The 27,689-nt window shown below is 37.8% G+C and overlaps 2 protein-coding genes across 2 annotated transcripts in view; both read right to left on the reverse strand.

Moving 5' to 3' along the window:
* Positions 1 to 27,689, reverse strand: part of LOC134846715 (uncharacterized) — a 413,719-nt gene that overhangs the window by 273,078 nt on the left and 112,952 nt on the right. The gene's annotated exons all lie outside the window — the stretch shown is intronic.
* On the reverse strand, positions 889 to 7,686 carry LOC134845522 (zinc finger protein AEBP2-like). The gene is made up of 4 exons (XM_063862451.1): positions 7,582 to 7,686; positions 7,280 to 7,341; positions 6,856 to 7,120; positions 889 to 2,181 (listed from the first exon to the last, which is right to left on the reverse strand). The coding sequence occupies exons 2-4, from the start codon at positions 7,301 to 7,303 to the stop codon at positions 1,871 to 1,873; spliced, it is 600 nt and encodes a 199-aa protein (XP_063718521.1). The 5' UTR covers positions 7,304 to 7,341; positions 7,582 to 7,686; the 3' UTR covers positions 889 to 1,870.

The following is a 27,689-nucleotide window of genomic DNA, read 5'->3' on the forward strand; positions in this document are numbered from 1 at the left end:
GATTGGCATACAACTGTCTGGAAAACAGAGGTTAAGCAGCCATTTTCACCAAAGCTCAGGCAAATGCCCCGTCAATAGCTGGTACTGTTAAGAAAGGTGGCAGGGCAATTACCTCATCGTAGGACGAAGAGAAAGCCGCGTTGCTCGCAGCCATACTAAAAATTAGAACTGACTATCAGACCAAATCAAAAGTGCTGGACTGCACTGATAGCCAATTGTAATGCAAGTCACTGAAGTCAGGGTCAGCAGACACTAGAGTAATTAGAGAGTACTTGGACAGTAGTAACCAAGAAATTACTCTACAGCGGATCCCCGGATACTTCAACGTCATAGGAAATGAGCTTGCTGTCGAGGAGGCAAAAAGAGCAGCTGAAGACACCACACCCAACGTCCCCACCAGCTGCCCTTGCATGTATCAAACGAACACTACGGGATACGCCGCCACCGCACCACAGTCAAAGCCGCCTACGCCGGCTACTCAGAAAAGCAAGACCGCCAGCAGGTGAAATGCAAAAAGGACTCCACCCTAATAGCCCAACTACATTCAGGCCACTTACGGCTCTAGGAACGTACGCGCACCTCATGGATGGACCCTACGGCAGACCCCATGTGCCCATCCTGCAACGAAACAGCTCACACAGTCGAGCATTGGATAGAATGACAATCCACTTTAACAGCCTACAAAGACCTTTTCAGAAACACGATGCCAAACCAAGAAATCTTAGCAGAAGAACCCGCCCAATCGCCAAATAGCCCACACACACACACACACACGCACGCACGCACACACAGACACCTTTACACGCACGCACACACACACATACACACACACACACACACAGCTGGACCAACTTTAGGGCGATTCCACTCTGATACTGAATCAAAAAGTAAAGTAGAAAACTTGAATTATGGTAAATTCTGAATGATCTTGAAAATACTATATGAGGTAAGTTGCTTCCCAGTAAACTTTTAATCGATTTCTATGCAACTTTGAGAACAAATTAGCTCCGATTTGAGCCACGCATTCAACAAAAATCAATAGCGATCAAAGTTACGTTTATTTACATTTACAAACTAAAAATTCTTATGAATTTGATATGCACGTGATTTGATAAGTAAATTTCGATGTTGGCGACTGGCAATCAAATTTGGAAAGGATCATAAAAGACTACGTATATCAAAACCTAATGTAGTTATAACACAATTTGATTCCTCTAAAAGACAATCTTTCATCTTATAAAAATATGAAGCATACTAGATAAGTGTTAATGAGTTCAAAGATTAATAATTTTCTTGATATCATTGTCTCAGTCTAAAAAAACGGGCAAATAGTGATGTTTATTCTATTAAATGAATCCTCTTGAAAAAATAAACCTAAGGAAAACCTCAACAATCAGTAAACAGTTTGCTCATTGACACTTAATTAGCAAGGTTTGATTTGACACAGCGTACAAATTATGTTATTAGTTGATTAATTTCCTTATTTACAAATAGCTTGAAAATACTCATTCGGCACAACTGTTGACATGGATATGGTTTTTGCAGCAAAACTTGCCAGCATTATAGATATTAAGCACGGTTTTTCCATTTTGGAAAACAAGTCAAAAAGAAAAGTAGGCCTCAGATAGATTCAAGCAAAAGCTTCAAGATTGTACAGAAAACTACGGATGCAATTAACTGGAAAGGTGAGGGGGGGGGGGGTTGAAGAGATCTATGAGTTGAAGAGATCTATGAAGGCCAAATAATACAACTGTTTATAAACATGCTTCAGAATAGAAATGAAAAGAAGACACTGATAGAAAGGAAAGAGTAAGCAGAGTTTATACAAGTTCACTGAGCTCAGTTGTCGCTGTCGTGACCAGCAAGGCAATCAGAGCCTGTTGAAGTCTGCCCACTTGTTCTTCCAGCTGCCAGGTGCCTCTTTGGCCTGGTGTCTGGAAGCCTTCACCATAGACCTGGCAGACTGGATGTCCAGATTCAGCACACCCTGCCCCCCATCGGCCTCTGAATTATTCGGTGGGTGCTGCTGGTTAAGGCTACTGGAGGCCACTCCGGCGGAATGGTTATTGGAATGATGTTCGTGGATCTCGTTCGTTACTTCCACTTCCACATTCACATCTTGTCCATACCTGTTCCACTCCACTCCATTCGTCTCGGAGATTTCGTTGGCACCTCTTTGTTCTGCAAAAACAAACAACATCTTTCTTTCACAACATGATCATGTAGTTGCTGAATTTGGTTGGAATGCGAATTGGATTGAATATTGAAGGAACCGGTAAGCATGATACACTCAATCAGACAATACACATCACATCGCGTGGGGAATCAGAACAGGCAATAAAAGTAAGCAACATCAACCAAATGGACAAAACCACTTCAGGTCCATTGCTTTGATGTTTCTCGAATCAAACAGCAACACAAGTACAACAAAACATTTGGGCATAATAGACCATATTTAACATTCGGGACATTGGAAACGTTCTGTACACTAAGGGCAGACTACCATGAAAGATTTTCAGCTAAGTGCGAAAAACTTACAAAGGGCTCAAAAGAAAATGTATTTTGCATGTTTCAAGTAAAGATTTATATCTAAGCTGAATGCAGTCAAAGCTGACAACACAATCTTGCGCAAAAATCTGAACAAATTTTGACAAAGTGCCTTCTAATCTCTGCTAGAAAAAATAATACTGTGCTGTCTAAATGAAAGCGAAGCAGCCGGGCGGGCACGCAGACAAACTCTAAGAAGACGCCGTGCCAAGTTCAGCTATCGCGCTTTGCTATTAGCGCAATCAGAAGAAATCACGAATGATTAATGATACAGGCTCAATATGGCTTTGCAATGGTCAATTGAGCCTTACTACTGCTGTTGTATCTGAAGTTCTCTGGGACTGGGAGCACCACTTTCACGCCCAACTTGGACGCCATGTCCAGATTGCGCAGCTGTCTCTTGATGCGCTGCTGATCCACCGAAACAGCTAACATACCAACCAAATTACACAACGATCCAAATAAACCCCATTTGCAATACATTCATATCATGCTTGACTTAGGATTTCAGCAGAACTTGGATTTCACAGAAAGTATAAATTATAGATATCTGCCATTATGAATTACGTGACACGCAACTCAAAACATCAGAATGAAATACATGGGACGCCTCACAGTTGGAGAAGTGCAAATAAACAAGAAAACCAAAAAACTTCATTTTTTAATTAAAATTTTCATTTTTATGACTGACACGTTTTTAACAAAGAGAAGAGGTTAAATGGAGAAATTAAAAAAAATATGCAGATAAAAAAACAGCGATTAAATTATTATTTATACAGTCCAAAATGTCTGAAGTCTGAACCATGTGTTCGACCAAATTTTCAATTATGATAAATAAAAGCAGATCTCATTCAGAAACATAACAAAGAAGAGATATCATTATGCAAACTTATCCAATATGCAGCTAACAGGGTTCTTCTTCCAAAATTCACATTCAGAAAATGACATTAACAGAAAAAAATGCATTTTCAAATTGATGTGGAAAAAATTTGAACATAGCCAAGTGACAGTTGGAAAAGAGTCAATGAATACAATTAAACAGAATTTTTTTTTGAAAAAGTCTCTCAACTTTCGATTTTGTCAGAAAAAATAGATGGCTTTAAAGCTCTTTGAATTTCTAGAACAATTTGAAAAAACTGGATCAATGGGTTTAGTTTATATTTCGCTGGGAAATCTGATAATTAAATTCCATTTTCGAAGTTAGAAGCCGATCACTTTTGTGACCTTTACACTTTGGCTGCTCGATAAGGGGATTTCCCTTCCTTTAAACAAAGAAATGAACTGAACTTAAGACACAGAGCGAAGCTGAGCTTTCGATCACTTGCAATACAAAACAAAAAAGCCACTAAGTCGAAAAAAAATTCGATATGGTCGAAATTCGAAATCTATCAAAAAAGGCTAGTTTTGAAACAAAAACATGCCAAGACAAAATACTGTAAAATTAGCAGCGATCGAAAGAAAACTCACCAAGAGGCAAGATAGAAGAAACCCTTTGAGCCGAAAAAAAATTCAACAAGACTTAAGATTTTTTAAACATATTGAGTCCCCCTCACCCACACTCACGCAAAAAAATTTATTCGCTCGTGAAAATGAGACGACTAAGCAGATATAATAGATGCCGAAACCTATCCAGCCAAAAACTAATAGGAAAAACAAAAAAAGCCAAAAACTTGGACTTATCAAAAGTTATCAAGTCCCCCTCGCCCTCGAAACACACACGCGCACACACACACACACACACACACAAGAAACCTTTTCGCTCGTATAACGACGCAAAACGAGGCCACTAAGCCGATATAATATGGGCCGAAACCTATTAAGCCAAAACAAAGAAAAGTAGAAAAAAAACAAAAAATTTCAACAATTCTAGTTACCACCAATGTAAAAAGCAAACTTCAATTCGGCCAGAGTTTTTAAAGGCTAAAACAGTAAAAGAACTACAGTGAAAGATGGCTGCACCAAAAATAAACAAATCTCAGATCTGGCAACTAAGCCGACAATACATACGCAGACAAATAATAGCCTTCAAAAAAGTATGCAGGAGACAGTAAAAAATGAATTAATTGTAAACCAAGGTACCACCAGTAGTCAATGAGTCCTGAGAACAAAAATACTCACGGGAAAAAGTCTAATACCCGATTGCAATACCTTTGCTCATCCCAAGCGTAAAGAGAAATCAATATCCAAATGCCAAAAAATAAATTGAGCCTCAAGAAATTTTAAGACTTTTATTGAGAAAAAAAAACAAAAAAAGAAATCATCACGATCTATTTTTTAATAGTATGAACTACGTTCAGTGACTCTAAATATCGAACACTATGTTGTCTCAATTACTATTTTGAAACATCCGAATTCAAGGAATTCAAGTAACATATTTTTCATGGTTCAATTGTTTGTTTTGTGAACAAATTAGGCGAGTCTTTCAGACTAAAGCCCCTAAGTAAAAAAACTATCCTAGAAAAATTTCACACGCTTGTCGCAAATTAATTAAAACTTGAAGAAAGTACTCCGAGAAACACAATCGAAATCGCTACATTAGCTCTCAGGTGAACTTAATTAGAGTAACTTAGACGCCAACACGTGGGTAGCCGTTCGTTGAAAAAATCCAAAAACATGTTCGCAAAGAAAACTTAAAAATTTGAAGCTTATCCTGCACCCCAAAGTACACCCTCATTGAATTCACTCCCATCAAATGACAGAATGATCTAAATTTAAAATATAAAAGAAAGAAATCATCAAGAACTATACCAGAGAAATTCATATAGTTCTTTTACCTCGAAATTGACGTGGTTCACTTAAAAACATAGCCAACAGAAAAACATAGCCAACACATAGCAAGTAAACAAAAAATTGACTGGCTTTCTGTTTCTCAATTTTTGAATTTCTCAATTTTCAACAAAATTTCGAATTTCCAAAAAAATAGATTGCTTTAAAGCTATTTGCATTTCAAAAACAGTTATAATTTACACTGTTTCGATATCATCAACCCAATTTGAGAAAACTCGATCAATAAGTAAATTTTTTATTTCGCTGAGAAGTCTAAAAATTAAAAGCGATTTGCGAAACTAGAAGTTAATCACGTTTTTTGTGACCTTTTACACTTAAACTGTTCGATGGTAGAGTTTGCTTCGTGTAACGAAGGAAATGAACTAAAATTAAAAAGAAATCAAACGTCAAACTCCGAAAAAGTAAAATTGAGCCTAAATTTTTCCTGAAAAAACAACGAGAACAAAATCATCACGATCTATATAAGAGTCTGAACTACGTTTATTGACTCTTAAAACCGAAAGAATTCAATTCATAGCAAAAAAAAAAAAACGATTTCCAACCGCAACTAGAACCCAGACCTGTGGAACCTTAAGCAGGCAGTTTATCACTACACTAAAGCGCAAATTCTCTAAAATAACTATGGCTTCAAAATAAAGCAAGCTCAAATCCTTACAGATTTACACAGAGGCGAAGCTGCGCTTCGAAAACACTTACGAGAACACGACCAAAAATCAGCTATCAAGTGAAATAAGAAAAAAGAGAAACAAGCCTCGAATTAGCAAAAACTCGCCTATGTGTCGGATTCGCATCTGCAACCTGACAAATTTGAGTCTCACGCACTAACCACTCAGCCACGGATGCTTAAAATCCCCAAAAACTAGCCACCAACAACGCAGCTACATATGCTAATAAATTTCCACTTCGATGCCGCAAAAGTAGCACTAAATACAAAAAGACATAATTTTGCATGCAATAAATCGCGAAGCATAAAGCCACCTTATGTATAAATTATGCATTTCAAAAGAATGCGAGATATTGAGTTGGAAAATTTCTGAAATTGAGTTTTAATTTTTGTTGTTGTTTGAAACAAATAAGTTTTTTTTTCGGTTCATTTGATGAATTAAAAGAGCATCAAAGGTGTGTACTTTTTAATATTCGAATATCAAACCACATGTTATCAATAAGCTGTAAAGGTGTCCCAAAAGCGACTTAGGTTGAAAAAAAAAGTTCGTACTTATACACTTTGCTTCGCAAGTGTAAAGAAATGTTGGTTACGGGAAAAGTGTAGTGCAAATTACAATGCCAATCTAGATTACACGATAATCAACAAGTGTAAATTGTTTACCCATTACTCGCTCATTGTTTTAAGCCCAATTTATCCTCCCAAACAAACTTACAAAAACTGGACGGAGGCCACTTAAGGGCGCAGAAGTGGTTGAAAAGTAATGCGTAGACCGACGACTTGTATGTTTGTCTTTTCTGCGGTGCTGTGGTGGATGAAAATGGGAGTCTTTCTCCCTCTATGTTTCCTCAACTAACCGTTGTTTTCCTTGTCCTCCTGCTGGTCGTGTGAGTTGGAGGAGCTAGCACTGGTGTTGTGGCTGCTGCTGCCCCCCTCTCCTCCTCCAGCTGTGCCTCCCACTGCATTCTCTATCTCGTTCACAGCTGCCACCGCCTCCTCGTCCTCGTTCTCGTTCTCGTCCTCGCCTCCCCCCGGGTACTCGGGAGGGGGATGACCCCCAGACTGCTCCTCATTCTCTGAGTCTCCTATGTCCGGCACATCAGCACCCCCTTCTGGATACGCCTGGACACACAATACTCAACGGTTGAAAACTATTCGCTGTGTTTATCAACATCGAACAAAATCAACCCAGACTTAAATACATCTCTGCATTCTCGTATTATTTTTGACGGGGACGATAATACTCAAATAATCAATAAATTAATCGAATGGAGCACTCACCTCTGCAACCCTTTCTTCTTCCATTGGCACGGCGTTGATGTCAACTTTCTGGCCTCTTTTATCTGAAACACGGACAACAAAATTACCTTTAGGATGCAGTAAAGAGTTTAATTAGGCACATGTTTCAACAGACTCCAGTAATTTGCGCCGCTAAACAACAAGTTAGCACGCCCACTTAGATTCAACGACAAAATCTATCGCATACGGATAGTTCGCACATGAAGTAAAGCATGAAACTGCTTCTTATACTGTCTGATACAATCAACGGTAAAAACGTTCATAACTTTCAATTCAAATCATACCTCTTGGCAAAAATTACTCACTCCAGTTGAAAGAAAATCAATTAAATATCGATAACCACCGACAGGCCGCAAGAGATTTGTTATAAAATGTATGTTTAAGTAAGTTCTGGTGTAGATTATGAAAACGTATAAAATTAGTCTGATTTTCACACCAATGCCTTTAATTAGCTTTTGGAATTTAGCACAGTTTTAGGCGCTCATCTGGCAACTGAATTTGGTATGAAACGTTCGATGTTTTGTAAGTGCTTAACGATTTGAACACTTCGCATAAAATGAGTTTCCAATCTTAATCTAATTTCAAACGTATCTAATAAAATAGAAAACGCGACCTAGTCCTTTAATTAAAGCCACCCAATCGTGCGAGCACTTGACACAAAACAATAGAGGTAACTTTTATGTGTAAAAAGATACAGTTACCTCAAAATATAACATGAGCGGATGTGGGCTGATTTGTGACATCACATGAATTCAGCAAAAAGCGCTGAGCCAACTACCCAAAAAGAAGCGTTTTTAATATTTGTTGGAAAAATCAACTGAGAACTTTTTATTTTCGCACTTTCTTTAAACAAAATGTTTGAAATCATGAATTCATGAGTTTATCTTTGAAATGGTTGAAATCAAGAATTGATGAGTTTCTCAAATGAACTTCCACGTAGAGGCTATAAGATTCATCAATCAATAATTTCATATTCTTTGTCTTTAATAAAACCTTTCAAGAAAATGATACCAAGTAATACCAAATTAGCATCAAAACAAAACTTACGAAGAAGTAAAGAAGCCGAAAATTTTTGAGCAGACACGTTGAGCAGACACTTTTTATTGTCCTCCCTCAAAAATTGAAAAAAAAATTTTTTTCCTTATTAAACGACTCAAAAATAGGCTGCATAGCTGTTGTTGTTGATGTTGTAATAGCTACGCCCAACGCCATCGTCTGCAGGATTTTGTGGGGTTAGCTTCGTTTTGATTTGGTTGTCATTGCTTTCCAGTACTTCTTTAGTAATTGATGAGGGGTGTGGGCTGAACTGCTGATCAAATTTATTGGCACATTTTTTGGCGTCAAAACTGCGTAAATTTTGTTCCTCATCATAGTAAATGACTTGATTGAGCGCGCAAGGTTTTCTGTTCGTCGACAGATTTATTTTATGGTACTCCAAAACTTGCTGGTATTACTTTTGGGTATCAGGCCATTTACAAATTCGACCAATTTTTTCCGCTTATGCTCCTGAATTAACTTATTCATGTTTTGATTGATTTCAGGGATAAGTGGATTTCCGGGTTTGATTCTTGAAGTGAGTCTCAGCTTTGTAGACGTCATTCCGCTAGAGTATCTTTCTCAGCTTTGTAGACGTCATTCCGATAGAGTATCTTCTATGAAGTTTGTAAACCCGTCCCGGTCCGCCTTGCGGAAGTTTCTAAATGTACGCTGGGAAGCCTCGGTATATTCAATGTCGCATTCAATGCTGAGAGTATTTGGTGTGTAGTCAGATACAAGTGCTTGGTGTGCTAGCCACTCAACATTTAAAGCTATGCTGGAACTGTTCATTCATACTTATGTCGGGAGCGCTTTAACAGAGGTTCGTTACTTTGGTGTGTACTTTCTCATTCAGGGCGACTTGGTCGGAATTATTTACTTACGTGGCTAGTTTGATGCCTCTGGCATCTGGGGTGAAGCTGGATTACCATAACGGGTTATGGGCATTGAAGTCTCCAACAATTATGCAGTCGTCTTGAGTGAGTAGGTGGTTGAGTGATGGTGAAAAATCTATCGTGCAGCTGGAAGTTGGAGGGATGTATATGTTGATGACCTTTCTGCTGTTTTTGCCAGTTTCAATTTTAATTGTCTGTTGCTCGATGTGAATGTCGCCGTTGGGTTTGCTTAGTTTCAGGGTGTGAAACGGCACACAATCTTTAATGATAAAGACAAGTCCACCCCCTTTGCCTCTGTCTTTGGGAAGTTTTTCTGTGATTATACTATAGCCCATGGGTGCTTTTATGGTGGCTTTATCATTAAAATTGGTTTCCTGCAGCGCTTCAACTCTAATTTCTTGGTTTTGCATGCAGTTTTTAATGTAATCTAGTTTCTGTCGGATGCCCTTGCAGTTGAAACTGGCTGGGTAACTTTTGCTGTCGTTGGCTTGGTTTTGGTCTGGGTTGCGATTATTTGGCACCAGGGGCGCATATAGGATTTTCTCGATCGGCGCTAATTTTAAAACACCTTTTTTTTTAGGCCAACTAAATTGATTTTCTGAACTTCTCTGCGTCGCAAGCAAATTTTTGTAAAAACAGGCCAAAAAAAAGCATTTTAGGGACTTTTTTTAACCAAAACTTGCATTTTCTCGGCGCGCGCTTGCCTTCAAAATTAGTATATATTGGCGCCAAAGGCACCGCTAGAAAATCTCAAATGTCAGTCAGACGAAATTGGATGTCCCAAAATAGTAGCAAAGGGGGGACCCTTTGGGTCGTCATCGGGTCGAATCCCTTAATATGCCCCTGACCAGGCCAAAAATCGCTGTGGCCTATATCCGTCCCTGACTGGGACATTTTTCATAAATATAACCAAACATACCCTAGGAAATCTAAAAATTAGAATCCACTTTCGAAACTGGAGGTCGATCATGTTTTTTGTGCTATTAGCACTTTCGTGATTGAAGAGCGGAATTTACCCAGCTTTTCGCAGATGAACTTGAATTGAACATTGAGTGAGTCGCGAAAAAGAAACGAAAGGAAAAATGATGGTTCCAACAAATTCTCCGAAAATCACCTCGTCTTGGGGACAGGGTAATGCTAATGTGCTATTTTACTTCTAACTTATTACATGCAATGCAAAGTCAGTGTAGTTGCCTTGTGTAGTAAAAAAATTTATCATGTTTTTCTATTCATTAGTGTCATTAGTTTCATATAAGAAAGTATTGATAACATTTCGGTTTCCGAAATTTTCCAACTAAATATTTTTTGGTAAATGCAATTTAATGCATGCAAAATTGGTGTAGTTGCCTGTTTAAAAAAACGTACTAACTATTGGTTTTATGATACAATTAACTTTTATCGGTTTATTTGATATTTGATGAATAAAAAAACATCAACTAAAAGCAACTACACTAACTTTGCATGTAATAAATAAGAATTTCGTATAAATAATGCATTTCAAAAATCTCGCAAAAAATATTGAGTTGAAAAATTTCGGAAACCGCCGAAATGTTTTTATTGTTTTGATACATAAACCAAATAACTTTTTTCGGTTCATTTGATCAAAAAAAATATCAGAGTAAACCCAGCTTAGACCCGTCTTTCAAACTGAATTCGGTGAAGCAAAAATGTAGACTCGAAATATAAATTTGGAGTTCACATTGCATGTGTTTTCTATAATTATTATTATTCTAACAACTTAGAGGGCAATCAGACGACTCAGCGCTTTTCACTGCTGAGATCCATTTTCTTGCGGCAAAGTAGCTCCACAAAACAAGAAACCCAAAAAGTATAAAGAAATAATCATCCAACTTCAAAATTGCAAAAAAAATAGGTTAAATGGAAAAGATACTTTACTTTTAGCGGATACAGCTATATCAAACTAAGAAAAACGCATCAACTTTTGCAAAATTGAATTTGCGAATTATTTTGAAGAGATCATATTCATCACTTCCAATTTTCATGCTTGGCTGTCTCTAAGCCATCAGAATGGGGTTGGCAGCACCAGTCATGGTCTAACTGCAGCTCTCCATAATATACGGTCTTGCGGGTCAGTTTGAGTAAGGCAACGTTCCTTGATATCATTTTTCACACAATCTAACCAAATCTTTCTTGATCTCTATCTTTTGATGGATGAAATCGTGATCTGAATGGCCATTCGATGCCTGAAATCGTGATCTGACTGGCCATTTGGATCTGATATCCATTTCGATATAATTTTTCACACCATCTAACCAAATATTTCTTGATCTCTATCTTTTGATGGATGAAATCGTGGTCTGACTGGCCATTTCGATGCCTGAGCGCATTCAGCATGTCCAGACCATCTGGGGTATCTGCTCCGAAGGAAATTGTCACACAAACCAAGTTTGTCACACAAGCCGAGACAATGTCATACAAGACGAAGTTATCCAGAAGTGCACCTGGGTCATGAACACTGTGCTTCATTTCGCCGATCGAACGGGACATTGCACGGTCATTTCGCCGTTCCAAATCGGATACTTCGGTACCCCAAGTTCCACTTCAGTTCAGCATCGTTGATCGCACCGAGTACCTTTTTCCAAATGTTCTTAATGAGATGCGCCTGAAAATTATTACAGGGAGTAGTTTCCTGAACCTAACCCAGACAGAGCAGCATCGGGCACACATACCCCACTAGCGCTGAAAATTTCACCCAGGCAGCGAAAGGTTGGCTTAATGACTTGGTCTGAGTTTTAGGCCTTGATTGTAGCCACGACTTAGGGCATCTTTGCCTTCGTAGAAGTTCAGGATGTAGCTCTCCTCCCAGTCTGCGGTGATCACGTCATTGTTGAAAGAAGCCTCAGTTAGTAGCTTCACCAGTTCGACAACTATATCTCCGGTTACCTTAAGCAACTGAGCTACAAGGCCAGCGGAATCATTTCGGTGGAAACTACAGGCGGCTGTCCAGCAACCGACGCAGTCTTCCGGAGCGTATCACTTAATCAATTAAACTCTACATTGATGAGTTTTACATAGTGCTCCGCCAACGCTTTCAATTGCTCCATATCAGTAATAGCAATCTCACAGGCATGATTGCGCACAAAATTCTTGGCCAAGATTTCCTGATTAGAGCGATTCATCTGCTTTGCGATCCGAAAGATACCATCGCCAGTCGGTGAAGCTGTGTCGCACTGTTTCTTCTGAGAAGCAGACAAGGTAGAAGGTATACTTTGAATTTCGCTTTACTTCTAGATGAGATTCTCGAGCCTTCAGGGCTCCATTCGCCGTGCTTATCTTCTTCAAGGCGTTGTAAATCTTGAAACATGCTCGCTTCTCTTGATATGTCGCCAACTTGCTCATCCCATTACCATGTTTCAGGTCTCCATTTGAGGTTCTTTGATAAACCACATACGTCAGTGGCAGCCTTCAGCATCGAACGATTCATGCGAGATATCAGTAGCATCAACAGTTAACATTCAATTTTTCTGAAGTGCCATCTAGATATCGTTGGCTATGGCAGCGTTCGTAAGCTTCCATGCGCGTAAGAACTTGCACTTCTTCGCACGATGTTGAGGCACGTCGCGATCGAGCACGACAATGTGGTGTTGTTGGACACCTTCCTCCTTCAGAATAACTTCAGAAAATGTAGTCCAGATGCGTAGAGTAGCCACCCGAGGTGCATGAGATGAGGCCGCGATCTCTCTTCTTGAACCAGATGAACGTATCGTAAAACACTACGCTCGCAAGCTTTCATGCGTAATATAGAAAAACGCTTTTTACCTTTTTCATTTTGGAGCCTCATAGGAAAAATTATGGTAAAAAAAGCTCCTCCAAAAGCATGGATTATTTTTTGATTCATGTTTTGAAAAAAAAAAACAAATCCAAATTGAAATAAGACCTTAAAAATCAAAGAAAAAATTGAAATCCACTCTTAAAACAACGCCATTTTTTGCGTTAATTCCACTTTCAGAACGGAGAAAAACAATTTTCTGAGAAGCATTGCTATCGCAGATGCATTCTAGCTAGTCCCGTAGTTGAAACGGGACAGGCTGAAGCTGAATAATTTTAAAGAATATGTACAGTTGCGAAAGGGAAGGCATAACTCTCGCAATTTAAAAAAAAATCCCAAAACAACAGTGAATTCCTACCGAAATTAAGAAGTCAAAGCTAACGCAGAAGAGATCTAAGAAACCTGTTCTTTCGGTTGAACCCAAAACCTTAGAATTTTCAGGTGTCAAAATGGGTCAAAAGTTGGATAGTTCGCAAATCCATTGAGGTTTTCCTACCAAAACTAAAAGAATCCGCCGAAGGGCAGGCGATGCCTTCGTTCGATTGAACCTTTAAGGTATATTAAGCTTTTTGTAGAAAGTGAACGAGTCGAAAAGATGCGCCTAAACGTCAAACAAAGGAATTTCTGAAGTTCATAACGGTTTCCCTATCAATACTAAAAGGCCGCAACATGAAGAGAGAATATCCTTACAAGTTGTTTGTTCTATTGACTATTTATTCTAAGAACTGGCAGTATCGTTTTGGAGAAAAAATAGATCAAAACTTGAAGCATAACTGATATAGTTGCAAAGAGTCAATGAACTAAATAAAACAGAAAAAAAATACTGACTTGTTTTTTTGGAAAAGTCATCTTTCGCATTTCGAGAAAAAGACATTTTCTTTGAGAAGACTTCTTTTCTGATTGACAGTTCTTTTGAGAACATAAATACAATTTGAGAAAACTGGATCAAAAATTCGCTGGAAAATCTGAAATTTAAATTCTACTTTCGAAAATATACGTCAATCACGTTTTTCGTGACCTTTCCAATGATCATTAACGAAGTGCGCCTTCCTTTCAACAAAGAAAATGAACAGAAAAAAATCAATTCAAACAACAAAAAACTCAAAATTGAGTTTGAAAAAGTTTCGCCTGAAAAAAATCATCGCGACCTATAACAGTCTGAACTACGGACTCTTATAAATGGGTTTTCCAAAAGTCCGCAACAGGTTTTCTGCAAAAATTATGAAGAGAAATTCATCAAAAACAGTTCTTTCGATTAAACCCTTAATATCAGATTTGGCAGGATCAATTTTGAGAAACTTGAAAAAATCAAAGGGCAAAAAATTTCCAGTAATTGAAACTTTTAAAAGCCGTAGGGAGTGGGATAAGAAAACTACTAGGGGAATACGCAGGTAGGCAGAAGCGCCACTGGTACTCTCATGTTTACTACTTTGCTGAAAATCCAGAGATTGGTTTCCGAGCAGCAGGTCTTTCTATTTGTACCCTCCTTTTGGTGAAAATCGGCAAAGTGATTTTTGAAAAGACTGAAAAAAAATTCCAAAGCCTCTCAAAAAAACTAAACCCCACACATAGTCATAATATCAAACAGGAAATCAATTCACGTTAAATAGTGAATTTTAAATTCAAGTCAATTCAAAATCTGCATTTTAAATTGAATTCACATCAAATTGTACATTTTTAATTTAGATCACAATACAAAAAAAAACTTCGATTTGGAAAAATTAGTTCATTATTTCAAATTGAAGTCAATTGCACAAATTACAAACAAATAGATGATTTTCAAAAAATAAATCGTTAATACAAGCATAGCGTTTCTCAAAAAGTGAAGTTTTGAGATAACCTTCCACGAAGGACAGCAATCGGTACACTTTTGTTCCCTACATGAATTGCTGTGATGAACTTATAAAATAGTTTCAGAGACTGCTAACGGATCTATTTTATTGTACTTTGTGCATGTGACTTCAATTTGAAATGTACAATTTGATGTGACTTTGATTTGATGGTTTGACCAATCAACCAAGCAAATTGATCAACCAAGTCACATCAAATTGTACATTTCAATATGAAGCCACATACACATGAATTATTGCGATGAACTTGATAAATCGTTTTACCGACTGCTATTGGGAATGCACCCATAGATGGAGAATTAAATGGCAATGAATGTCATCAACTGTTTTGACAAATCAACCAAGCAGGCAACTTCGGATGCTATTGAAGAATCGGCAAGGAAAGACGAACGCATCAAAGCAACTCGAGTTGATATATCCGAAAGGGAACAAATCATCTCAAATTCAAAAACAGTCAGGTACTGATAAAAAATATCCTAGCTGTCCAAGCATACATATTCAGTTGCTCCACAACTGACTGTTTTGATTAATCAATAGTTTACTAGCTGCGAATTTCCTGAAATGCTTCAAGGAGCGGTTATTTTGCAATTCTTCGAGGAAGCGTACCATTAAGCTTAACTCGCTTATTTACGTTAACGAATTCAGGTTTCGGGAAAAACAAAACACGATTGATGCAGTCGCTGAAATAACCAAAAGAGTATAACTACATAAAAAATGTCCCAATTTGAACAATTTTCTCGGCCCTAAAACAGCATCCGATACCCTGCATGACTGTTCTATACAAAAAAATTAGAAATGTACGGAAAAGTTGATCATAAACTCCAATGATTTGTAAGTTATCAGACACAACGATGTTACAAATAGTAAGCTGTCACTCAAGCTGGCTGAAAGTTGAATGTGCCGTACCACAAGGTTATATTCCTAGGTCTTTGCATTTTCTGATCTACTTAATGATCTTCCGAAGGCCTGTACAAAAAACGAAGTTTTTCTTTTGCCGACGATACGAATATATCATTTATCAATTTCTCTTAGAAGAGTTCAATAATGACCTTCTTGCAGTCAGCACTTCGCTAACCGTTTAATGAAAAAATCACTTAACTTCCACTAAAGTTAATATTGCATCTAAAATAGCTTCGAGTTCCAGTCTAGAAAAACAAGTAAAATTAAAATTTCCAATTCTATTAAGTATTTAGACATCCACATGGACTCAAAATTGAGGTTTTTGACTCATATAGACTCAGTAAGAACCAAATTGAGATAGCAAAGCATTATAATTTGAAAAATGAGACATATACCTAAGCATATACTTTTGAGTTGTTATGTCTCAAACGTTGAACCCATAATCCAACACCAAATTCTAAAATATGGCTAAGAAAATCGTGCGCTATATTTTTTAAAAGAAGCTTTGAAAGTATTGGGACCGATTTGCAAAATACGAAAAATATTGACCGTTCATGAACTATTTACTTACGAACTGCTTAAGTTTGTTTCAGGATTGATTTCGGGTGTAAACAGCGAAAGTAAACGCAAATCAACTTTTTACATACGAACATTCAACAAATAATATGAAAAGTGCAACCAAAGTTTTAATCAAAACTCCCACTTTTAAGACTTACCTTAAACGCGCACCTCTGAGCTATCGTGGTGCAAAGCTTTTTAAGGTTTTGAAAAGAACAATATTTTCACTCTAAAAGTATTTTATTTGCATTTTCTCATTCTGAAATTCAAGCTATAGCTCATAAAATGAAAGATTTCATATTTTGGATAATGACGGCCTGACAAGACTAATACTTCAGTAAATCAACCGGGGGTCTATCAAATTGTTAGTGTTTTATCTCACGTACGCTCTGCGAATGTTTTTGCACACCCCGCATTTTTAGTACGACGGAGTTTTCATGAAATTAGGTTACTGATTAAAAGCTCGAGGCAGTAGATCATCCCTTAAACCTTAAAAAACAGAGGCAAACCTGAGCTTCGGCCCACTTGCGATACGAAATAAAACGCCAAAAATCAAAAATAATGTCTCAAACGAAAAATGTAAACCCTGAATGAATTTTGTCGAAAAAATCGTGAGCAAAAAAGAGATATCTTGTCAAAAAAATTGTTAGCAAAGAAGAATGTTTAGCAATTTTCCCCTTCGGTACCTATAAGGAATTCTCCACCCACTCCCATGATAATGTAATTCAAAAGGGGAGGGATTAGTTAGAGAGATCCAAAAAACCAATAAAAAACTTTTGAAAAAAATAAAGAAAACAATCACCTATTACATAAAAAAAAATCGTACTGCAGGAACTTCGTTCATTTCTTTCTCATGACCAATAGATGAAAACGATAAGAAAAAACACGGTAGTAAAAAAAATTGCCATTTTGCTCAAAAACTGCTTAAAATTATGCAACCAGACAAACTGCTTATCCTACATGAGGAGTGCAACCAAAGTTTTAATCAAAACTCCAACTTTTAGGACTTACCTTAAACGCGCACCTCTGAGCTATCGTGGTGCAAAGCTTTTTAAGGTTTTGAAAGAGAACAATATTTTCACTCTAAAAGTATTTTATTTGCATTTTCTCATTCTGAAATTCAAACTATAGCTCATAAAATGAAAGATTTCATATTTTGGATAATGACGGCCTGACAAGACTAATACTTCAGTAAATCAACCGGGGGTCTATCAAATTGTTAATGTTTTCCCGAATTCAGGTTTCGGGAAAAACAAAACACGATTGATGCAGTCGCTGAAATAACCAAAAGAGTATAACTACATAAAAAATTTCCCAATTTGAACAATTTTCTTGGCCCTAAAACAGCATCCGATACCCTGCATGACTGTTCTATCCAAAAAAATTAGAAATGTACGGAAAAGTTGATCATAAACTCCAATGATTTGTAAGTTATCAGACACAACGATGTTACAAATAGTAAGCTGTTACTCAAGCTGGCTGAAAGTTGAATGTGCCGTACCACAAGGTTATATTCCTAGGTCTTTGCATTTTCTGATCTACTTAATGATCTTCCGAAGGCCTGTACAAAAAACGAAGTTTTTCTTTTGCCGACGATACGAATATATCATTTATCAATTTCTCTAAAGAAGAGTTCAATAATGACCTTCTTGCAGTCAGAACTTCGCTTACCGTTTAATGAAAAAATCACTTAACTTCCACTAAAGTTAATATTGCATCTAAAATAGCTTCGATTTCCAGTCTAGAAAAACAAGTAAAATTAAAATTTCCAATTCTATTAAGTATTTAGACATCCACATGAACTCAAAATTGAGGTTTTTTACTCATATAGCCTCAGTAAGAACCAAATTGAGATAGCAAAGCATTATAATTTGAAAAATGAGACATATACCTAAGCATATACTTTTGAGTTGTTATGTCTCAAACGTTGAACCCATAATCCAACACCAAATTCTAAAATATGGCTAAGAAAATCGTGCGCTATATTTTTTAAAAGAAACTTTGAAAGTATTGGGACCGATTTGCAAAATACGAAAAATATTGACCGTTCATGAACTATTTACTTACGAACTGCTTAAGTTTGTTTCAGGATTGATTTCGGGCGTAAACAGCGAAAGTAAACGCAAATCAACTTTTTACATACGAACATTCAACAAATAATATGAGAAGTGCAACCAAAGTTTTAATCAAAACTCCCACTTTTAGGACTTACCTTAAACGCGCACCTCTGAGCTATCGTGGTGCAAAGCTTTTTAAGGTTTTGAAAAGATCAATATTTTCAACTCTAAAAGTATTTTATTTGCATTTTCTCATTCTGAAATTCAAGCTATAGCTTATAAAATGAAAGATTTCATATTTTGGATAATGACGGCCTGACAAGACTAATACTTCAGTAAATCAACCGGGGGTCTATCAAATTGTTAATGTTTTATCTCACGTACGCTCTGCGAATGTTTTTGCACACCCCGCATTTTGTGCAGCCAAAAAGAAGCAATGTACTTAATATCTTGCGGCAACACAACACTTGCGGCAAAATGAACACAACACGCTGTGCCATCAATTTTAATCAACTTCAACTGAAAACGCTCTAACCTAAAACATACTTAACCAATTAGACCTATAACTAACTCCATGCACCTAGAGGAAAAATTAATCTACAACCTTGCACCGAAAAAAACTTATAGCTAAATTTAATTTAAAATTTTAGCTGAAAATTTCATACTTTTTTCCTAACATAAAGTTTTGGTATACAAGCCAGGAAATCATGAATTAAATTGGAGATCCTATGAACAAAGTTCTTCACGGGAAAAATAGTCAATTGAAGATAGGAAAAGAGTAATGAACGCAAGTAAACATAAAAACCACAGACTTTCTTGAAAAAATCTGACTTTCGAATTTCAAAGAAAACAATGCCCTTTAAGCTCTTTGAATTTCTAGACCAATTTACGATTAGCGCTTTTTTTGATAACATGAACCCAACTAGAGAAAACTGGATCCATAGGTAAAGTTTTTATTCCGCTGGAAATCTAAAAATTAATTCGAAACTAGGAATCGTTCACGTCATTCGCGCCATTTCCCCGTTCGTATTTGAAGAGTGCTATTTACGCTATTTACAAAAAAAATCAGCAGGACCAATATAAGATTCTTCACTACATTCATTATTCTTAGAAAGTCCCCTTTATTAGCTAGATCACATCCGGAAAGCTTTCCCAAAAAACAATCATTGCTATTATCAATTTTAGTATTAGACAGTTTTTATACGCCAGTTTCTTCGGAAAATGCTTTTTGGTAGAGGCGATATTACAGATATTGAGTCAGCAAGAAGAATATTCTGTCGCTGGCAAATTTTCATTATGATCAGAAACGATCTAGCACGACCTAGTAAAGTCTGTCTGCAATTAATTTTATAATTAAGTGCAAAAGACTTTTGAAAGTTACCTCTGTGGGCAGATTTAATTGGATAAACTTTTTTAAACAAAAACACGGTACAGCGCTGCCGTATTCTCGCGGTAGACCCGAAGAGAGTCTAGAGTCGCCGTAATGGGCACCAGTGAAAACACTCCCATTTTTGGGAGCGCAGAAAAGTAAACACGTAGATCATTTAAAAAAAAAACATCTTTTTGTGCGACTGAAACCTTGCCAATTTTTCCGCATTGAGTAAATACGGAAAGCGCTACCCTCTCTTTCTGCTGAATATCGAATCAAAGCAAATTGCACTAACAGAGTCAACACAGCTCAGGTCTCCTCGGTCGAAAATCATCTTGAAACAATTCTTTGCCACGAACTAATTTCCAACGTGTTTGATTTATAGCTTCTGCTGAAAGAACAAAAAGAGAGGATCAATGAGAACAGATGCAAACCTTTTTGTCCGTATTCGGCATCTGCGAACGTTGGCTTCCGTTTCAGTTTAGAGTAGAAGTGCTCGTCCGTTTGCCTGTCCACTACCAGCAGCCACGAGGAAGCTCCTCCCTTCTTGATGAGCTGCACCACCTCATTGTGGGGTTTGTTGTCAACGTAGAACCCATTCACTCCAATCAGTCGATCATCTATACAAAAGATCCACGACAATATATCAAAAGATTTCATATGATTAACATACATTAACAAACTTATGAAATAGTTTCATACGAAATGTATCGACAAAATGGATTCTAACTGGGTAGCCCTTGACTATGAGTTGATTTAAGACATTCGGTTTTTACATACATTGCAACTACGAGCAACGATTCTGAACAAACTACATCACTGGAAACGATATAACTTGAATACGTTTGAACAATCGGATTTTTTACCAAATAAAGGTTGGTTCCAATAACCTATATTTGATATTTTAACTGTCTTTGTGAATAGGCCTGAGAGCTTTTTTTGGCGACAACGGTTTGACTCGCAGTGGTTAGACCAACTTGACTAGCTTCTTTTCATTCGTTACCGCTAAAGAAAGGAAGAAATGTGACACAAAAAAAACACCACTGGCAAGCTTTACAATGCAATTGTTGCTGAACACATATGGAGTACCGACGATGTTTACCGGTTGCTATCTTCTATTTTGTCGAATCCAAACTGCAGTCTCTCTTTAAGCAAACCGTGTGGCGACTGAAAGAGTCATCCGAATGACGCTCCGGTAGCGCTGCAATTTGCAGGGCGACCTCTCGCAAGTAAGCTAAAAGCGCGCTGGATGTATGCGATCTTGTCGACTTCAATAACAAACCTCCATGTTAAGCCTCCGGGCTTAAAAAATATAAGTCCACCACTAAAAACGTCACCACACGGTCCAAAATTCTTATGCCAGAAATCGAGAACAAGCTTGACACTCGCACCAAAACATTGCGGTCTGCGATGACAATATTCAATACATTCACTGAACAAAGTACTATAATCAAATCAGATCCTAGCCGAGAAAAAAAACAGCTAGAGCTGAGAAAGAATCCAAGCACTTGCAACAGCTGCGACTCGACGGCATTGCTGAAAACCTAGACGTTAATCATTCTGAAATCGTAGAAGTTTAAAAAGCTCAAGCCATTTCAATGCCACCCGCAGTCAATTGGGGCTGTGCATCTACTAACTCACCGCTAAAACAGGTAGAACTTTTCAAGTAATCCAAAGCACATTTTCAAATACAACCACTGCTCTAGAAAGGAAGAAAGAAAGGGACAAAAAATAGCTCTAAAGGGTGAAAAAATTGAACAAGGTAAAAGTAATACAAGTTCTGCTGAGTGCCGGAAAAAAACTTCCAAACGGAGGATGAAAAGTTACGCGTCCTAGCATCTGCGCCATGGCAGGTCAACAATAGTTGAACACTTGGAGCCCAACTAAAGCTGGAGGTACATGTTTGATGATATTTTTCAAAACATGAGGTAATGCATATTTTTCAAAGTGTCAAAAATTGGATATTTACCTACCAATAAAAAGACGACAAACACGCTTTTGCAGGGCAAAATACATCTCAGATTGATTAACTTCTCTTTTTTTTCCGAATTGCAAGGTTGTTTTTGGGAAATTGAACAGAGTCCAAAAATGAATCAAAATTTCAAATAATTCTCAAGTCCATAGCGGAATCCTCGCCAAATTGGCTCACGCAGGAGATAGTCGTACATTTTTTCTTCCTATTGAATCCTTAATCTCAGATTTGGCTCCGTAGTTTCCGAGAGAAATTAAAAAAACTTCCAAAAACGGTCAACATTGCGAAACATGAACTTTTCCTAATCTCAACGTTGTATTTCTGCAAAAACTAGGACGTAGCCCTTGAGCAGAAAAACTTTCCAGCACCTGTATTATCGCTTGAACCCTTCATCTCAGATCTGACAGGCTAGTTCGACAAAAATATCCGAAACACGCTCTAAAACTAGTTTTCGACAAAAAAGTAGGGCGTAGCTGCATAATTCCAAAAAACTGTAAAATTAAAAATAATAATAACTTTTTTTTGAAAAAAAATAGGGTAACACCAGTTGCGCTGCAAAGATTCGCAATCTTTTCTTCCGGCTATACCTTTAACCTCGGATTTCGGCTGGGTAGTTTTCGAGAAAAGGAAAGTTTTCAAAAACGGTCATAATTTCTTAAAATTTCGACTTTTTTCAGGTCAGAACTTTTACGACTCTCAGAACACGTTCTCTTGATTGAATCCTCAATCTCACGATTTTTCATGGTAGTTTTCGAGAAAATGAAAATAATCCCCGGTCAAAATTCCCTCCCATTGAAATTTTCGAAGGTCGTAGAAGACTAGGTGAAGAAAAACGAGACGAGCGGAACAAGCAGACATATAAGTAGCCCGTCTCTCCATTGGAATCCCTTTTTTGAAACTCGACAAAGTATTTCTCGAGGAAAAAGAAAGCTTTTGCGAAAAGTCCAAAAATTTTCATACGCTCTCAAAATTAATGATAATAAAAAAAAACAAATCCCCAACCTTTTCATAATATCTATTTTTATCACACGGGACCTAACTAACAATCAGCAGCCAGGTACAAAAATTTAAGGCGATCGGGGAAAAGTTAGCCAGATATATAAAATTACACTAGGATGGATGCTCATGTGTAAAATTAAAACGACCCATCCTCCTGAAACAGGCAACAGCGTTAAAAAATTTTGCTCTTGAAAATGTGCAACATAAGTTTAACCGAGAGTTGGCAGTTAACAAATTACAGAACCAAACTAGGTTATAAAAAACCCAAGTTTTGAAAAGAAATTTGCCGATTACAAGTCACTTGCTCTAAGATTCAGTTAAGTATCAAGATCCAGAAATTATCACAAACTGATGTGTCCAGCCAGCTACTAGTAGTCATCTCTTACTAGTAAAAAAAACAGTTCGTCAAAATTGGATCTTCATGTTTTGTCTTTTCGCCGTTTCAAATGGGGTGCCACAAAGCTCAATCTCGGGGCTGCTTATGTTTCTCATATACGCTACCAACTAGTCCCACGGGCTCCAAACCGAGCCGTTCACATTTGATAACGACACAAAGCTGCTTAGTTTCCATAGCATAACAGCTGGTCCATCGAAAACTCCCTTCCGTTTAACCTGGACAATTGTCACTTTCTGAACCTCACTAAACCTTGCAGATATTCACGCTTTGTAGGCAATCACCTATCGAAGACATGTCAAGCGAAAAAGTCCTCAAAGCAACGACAAGCATTAACCTTTCCATTCGCATTACGTTACGTTGCAAGAAAGCCAATGCCATTCTCTTTATGGTACACAGAAACACGGCGCAGAACCTTTCAGCCCGTCGTTGAGTTAACCTGTGCAAATTAATGATTTTTGAGGTGCAGACATATTTATCCCGTCTGGTGCTGAGGAGATTTGCCCCTTCGGTAGAGCATTCAGCGTTGTGCATCAAATTGAATACTTAACTTCTTTGAATTATTCTTCAAGGATGGGGCCTAGGAAATTAGACGATAAGCAAATTAAACGGATGCTACAAAAATGAAATTAGACGAAATTTATTTTTTACATCTGGCATTTTAGACAAAGCTATGAAAAGGAAAGGGCCAATAATTTTTTTTTCTTAAAAGTCAAGTTTCACAAATACAAAAAGAACATAAAATGACATTAACTAGCAAAACAATTACTTTAAATGAACAATAAGTGCCAAATCCGAATATTACAGGAGAGTTTGTCTCTCACTTTCGTCTATTTTCTCACAATTGCAGTTTTGCAAAATCGTCTTATTTCCTTTTAAGTACCTCCGTCTAATTTCTCAACCCCCGAAGCAAATATTCTACCCCTTTTATTGAATCTGCAAATTGTTGACTTTATCGAAGAAAGTTTACATATAATTAACTCACAGGTCGTCACGCACTAGACCTAAGTTGATAATCGCATTAACGACGGTTTGGCTCCATTTCAGCGAAGCCAACTTCTGGTATAGAGCAACACGACTTGCCAATTACCTACCGAGTTAGATCGATTTTAAAAACAAGGATGGCCTGAAATCGCGCCTCTTAATTATTCTGGAGATAAAAGACGAAAGCACCTGCACGTGGAAAATGGCATGCCCATACAGTTCGTGTCGCAAAAAGAACGCTTGCCTCGACAAACTATGAACTTTCCGGAGCAATCCCTTAAATATCTTTCTGACTGTAAAGACTCAAGAATATTAACACTATTTTCGCAAATCTAAACTAACCTACTAATTTTTTAAATCCAAATACTAAATTAGAGCAACTGGGCTAACTGCATCCTATTTTCCAAAAACTTACCAATTTTTAAACCTCCATTTTGTGCCGGTGAATGCTTGTCCACTGCTTTGATGACGTGGTAAAAGGTTCTATGAGGGCTGAGGGGTTCATCGACGTTTTCAGGAGCTTCGCCATGAAGGTTAAAACCATAACCAGTCTGGCTTTTTTCTAAATAGCAGTATCTTGGAGAGAAGTGAGGCATAAGGAAGCCTGAAAGACCAAGTTACACCGTTGATTGTAATCAGCAGCGTGATCGGAAAACTGATGGTGTCAAAGCAACAAAAAAACACCCTATCAATTTTTGTTAAAAAATTAAAACTTCAAAAACATTAGATGCATTGTCGACTTGATACACCGCTTATTGAAATGGCTCTAGGAAATTTTTAAAAATCAAGCAAAATTGACATGTACATGGCGTGCTCATTGTGGCTGCACAAGAAACAGCTGTAGAAACATTATCACAAAACTGAACAAACTGACAGATACTTGAGGGGGAACCCCTTGTGGAAAAACCACTAATTTCTTAATAATTATTAATATAATCAAATTAAACTTATAATTTAGCACCTGTTACCTTTTAGGATACTAAGAATTGAAATTCTGTAGACTCAGAACAGATATTAATAACATAACGAAAAGAGCATAGATGAACCCGAGTTGACATGGATTCTTCTGTATTGTTGTTGTTGTTGTTGTTGTTGGGGATTCACAGCACTGCTGTTGGGAGTCTTGGTCCCGGCGTCTTCTCTAAAACAATGTCCACTTGTTTCTGCACGTGATACAATCACAGAATAATTGCCACGTGCACGTTGTCATTTCTGAAAATCTCTCGTTTACAAATTTCCACATCGTGTTTAAAATTCTCGTCTTGAGGCCGATTCGTTTATCAAAATGAATATATGTATGTGTATTGAATCAAGGTCTAAATTATCGAGGTAACAAAATTTCATCAAGCAACCTTCTGTTAATCTGTAAATGTACCATTCTATGTCTGTGTTAATGTTTCATACATGTCCTTGTCTTCTTAGATATGACATGGTATGACTGGCTGGGGTTTGTAATATATTGTTGTACCGATACAGAAGTTTTCAATGGTAGCAGGAAAAATGGCGGATTATAAAAGCCCACCGGTCTGGACTAACAACTGTCCCTTTGACTCATGGAAAAATGAAGAGGAAGTTTGGAAACCAGTTACTGATTAATCGAAGGTGAGCAAGGACCGGCAGTAGCCCTGACACTCTCTGGGAGACGGAGAGATGTTGCGATGAGCATATCCGCACAAGATTTGAGTGCTGAAACCAGTCTTGATGCGCTTATGAAGAAGCTGAAAGAAGTATTTGGCAAAGAGACGGTAGACTAGACGTTTGAAGCTTATGAAGCTTTTGAGGTGCTGCAACGGGTGAATACCACTGTAACAGATTTCATTCTGGACTTCGAACAAGCTTATTCTCGCCTTGAGAAGTTTCAAATTGTGCTACCTGACTCAGTGCTAGGCTGCAAGCTACTCTGTTCGGCGAATCTGTAACAGCATGAACGGCAAATGATCTTGGCGGCGACGTCTTCTCTGGAGTATAAAGCAATGCGAGCACCTTTCCATCGTAATTTCACTGTTTCATCATCGGCACAAATATCAGACAGAATGGTACCTGCGTTCAAAGAGGAACCAACTATTGCCGCCGGTGTGACTGAGTCTGAGAGCAACTGCGCGTTTTGGGCTGGAAAGTCCTGTGGAAAATTCTGGAACCAGGCTAAGTTAAGTCGTAGATCTTCGAAATTCAGTGAAACCCAAAATGAACCTGCTGATCGTAATCGACTGGATAAGTTCGACAGAGTTTCCAAATACGGGGTTTGCGGATCCCGGAATCACAGGGTGAAAGACTGATAAGGACTCTGAAAAAGACGAGCCTCCATCGATAAAAATAGCGGAAGATGTATCTGAAGTGTACCTCACTTTTGCCAGTGACTGCAGAAAATTGCTGAGTGCGATGGTTCTGTTATTTAGGCACCGGCTTTCCAAACACTAGCAGGCGAGATGTGGATTGCGGCTTTCAAAGGAAAATTGTCGAAAACGCAAAATGATTTTCTCTTGAAAGATTTCTAGGTCGGTTATTATATATACATCTGATCGATATTTTCACCAAATTCAGTGCTGCAAGCGTGTTACACAACATGGAAGCTGATACGATTGTTAGAAAGGTTTTGGAACAATGGATCTTACGTTTTGGAGCGCTAAAGTCCATTTTACAAGACAGAGGTGGCGAGTTTAACAACAAGAAATTCAAGTCTCTGAGAGAAAATTACAAATTCCGTCTTTAATCGTTCTCGTTCTACTCTCCATGGTCAAACGGCATTGTAGAGAGACATAATGCTGTTCTCACGGAGACGCTCTTGAAGAACTGTGCTTACAATATGCACTTTATGCGAAAAATTGTCTGCTTAATGTTGATGGATTCAGCTATTACCAATTGCCGAAACCTCCCGAAACAGCTCTTACAAGAACAAATGCCGAAACCTCCCGAAGAACTCGATGGAATTCGTATACGTGGTATCCCAGAATCAACGGAAAAAGAAGCAAGAGTACGCCAAGAACACGACCTTGCAGAAGTTCAAAAACTACTAACCCATATGGAAGTCAATGCTATTATAGGCGACGTCATAAGACTTGGCCGATATGAAGAGAACAAAACGAGAACTATCCTATTAAAAGTTCCAAATGCATATCAGCGTCGAATGGTACTGCTATCGGCGAGAAAGCTGAAAACTTTCAGTCAACCAATCCTTCTCAGCAAACATCTGACAAAAGAAGAAGCTGACCTTGAAAACTTAGCTCTTGTGAGACGACGAGAACTGATAAATGAAAACACCGATCCGAAAAATCTACGTGTTCGTGACGCAACCCTGTTCATTCGACAGGGCGCAAAGTGGACAAAAGAGAAGCTTCCCGTGGCGGACGAATGACTAGCCGCTTTCATAAATATACTAATTTACAATGTGAAAAGTATACTTGAATACCAACGCCGAACAAACTTCTCCAATGCCGTTCAAGTGAAAAATATTTATCAAATTATCTGCCTAACAGAAACGTGGCGCACAGAGAGCATTAGCGATATAGGTCTGTTTCTAAACAAATATGCGATACATCGAAAAGACAGACTATCTGATAAAGGGTTGACAAAGCATGGCGGTGTACTGAT

Source organism: Symsagittifera roscoffensis, chromosome 5 (genome assembly GCF_963678635.1).
Source record: "Symsagittifera roscoffensis chromosome 5, txSymRosc1.1, whole genome shotgun sequence".
Classification (NCBI taxonomy): Eukaryota; Metazoa; Xenacoelomorpha; order Acoela; family Convolutidae; genus Symsagittifera; species Symsagittifera roscoffensis.

Coding starts and splice junctions, on each gene's coding strand:
- LOC134845522 (XM_063862451.1), bottom strand. CDS start 7,303: ATGGAAGAAGAAAGGGTTGCAGAG. Junction 7,121..7,279: donor AAGAAGAAAGGGTTGCAGAG/GTGAGTGCTCCA, acceptor TTGTGTGTCCAG/GCGTATCCAGAAGGGGGTGC. Junction 2,182..6,855: donor GGAGGACAAGGAAAACAACG/GTTAGTTGAGGA, acceptor TTGTTTTTGCAG/AACAAAGAGGTGCCAACGAA.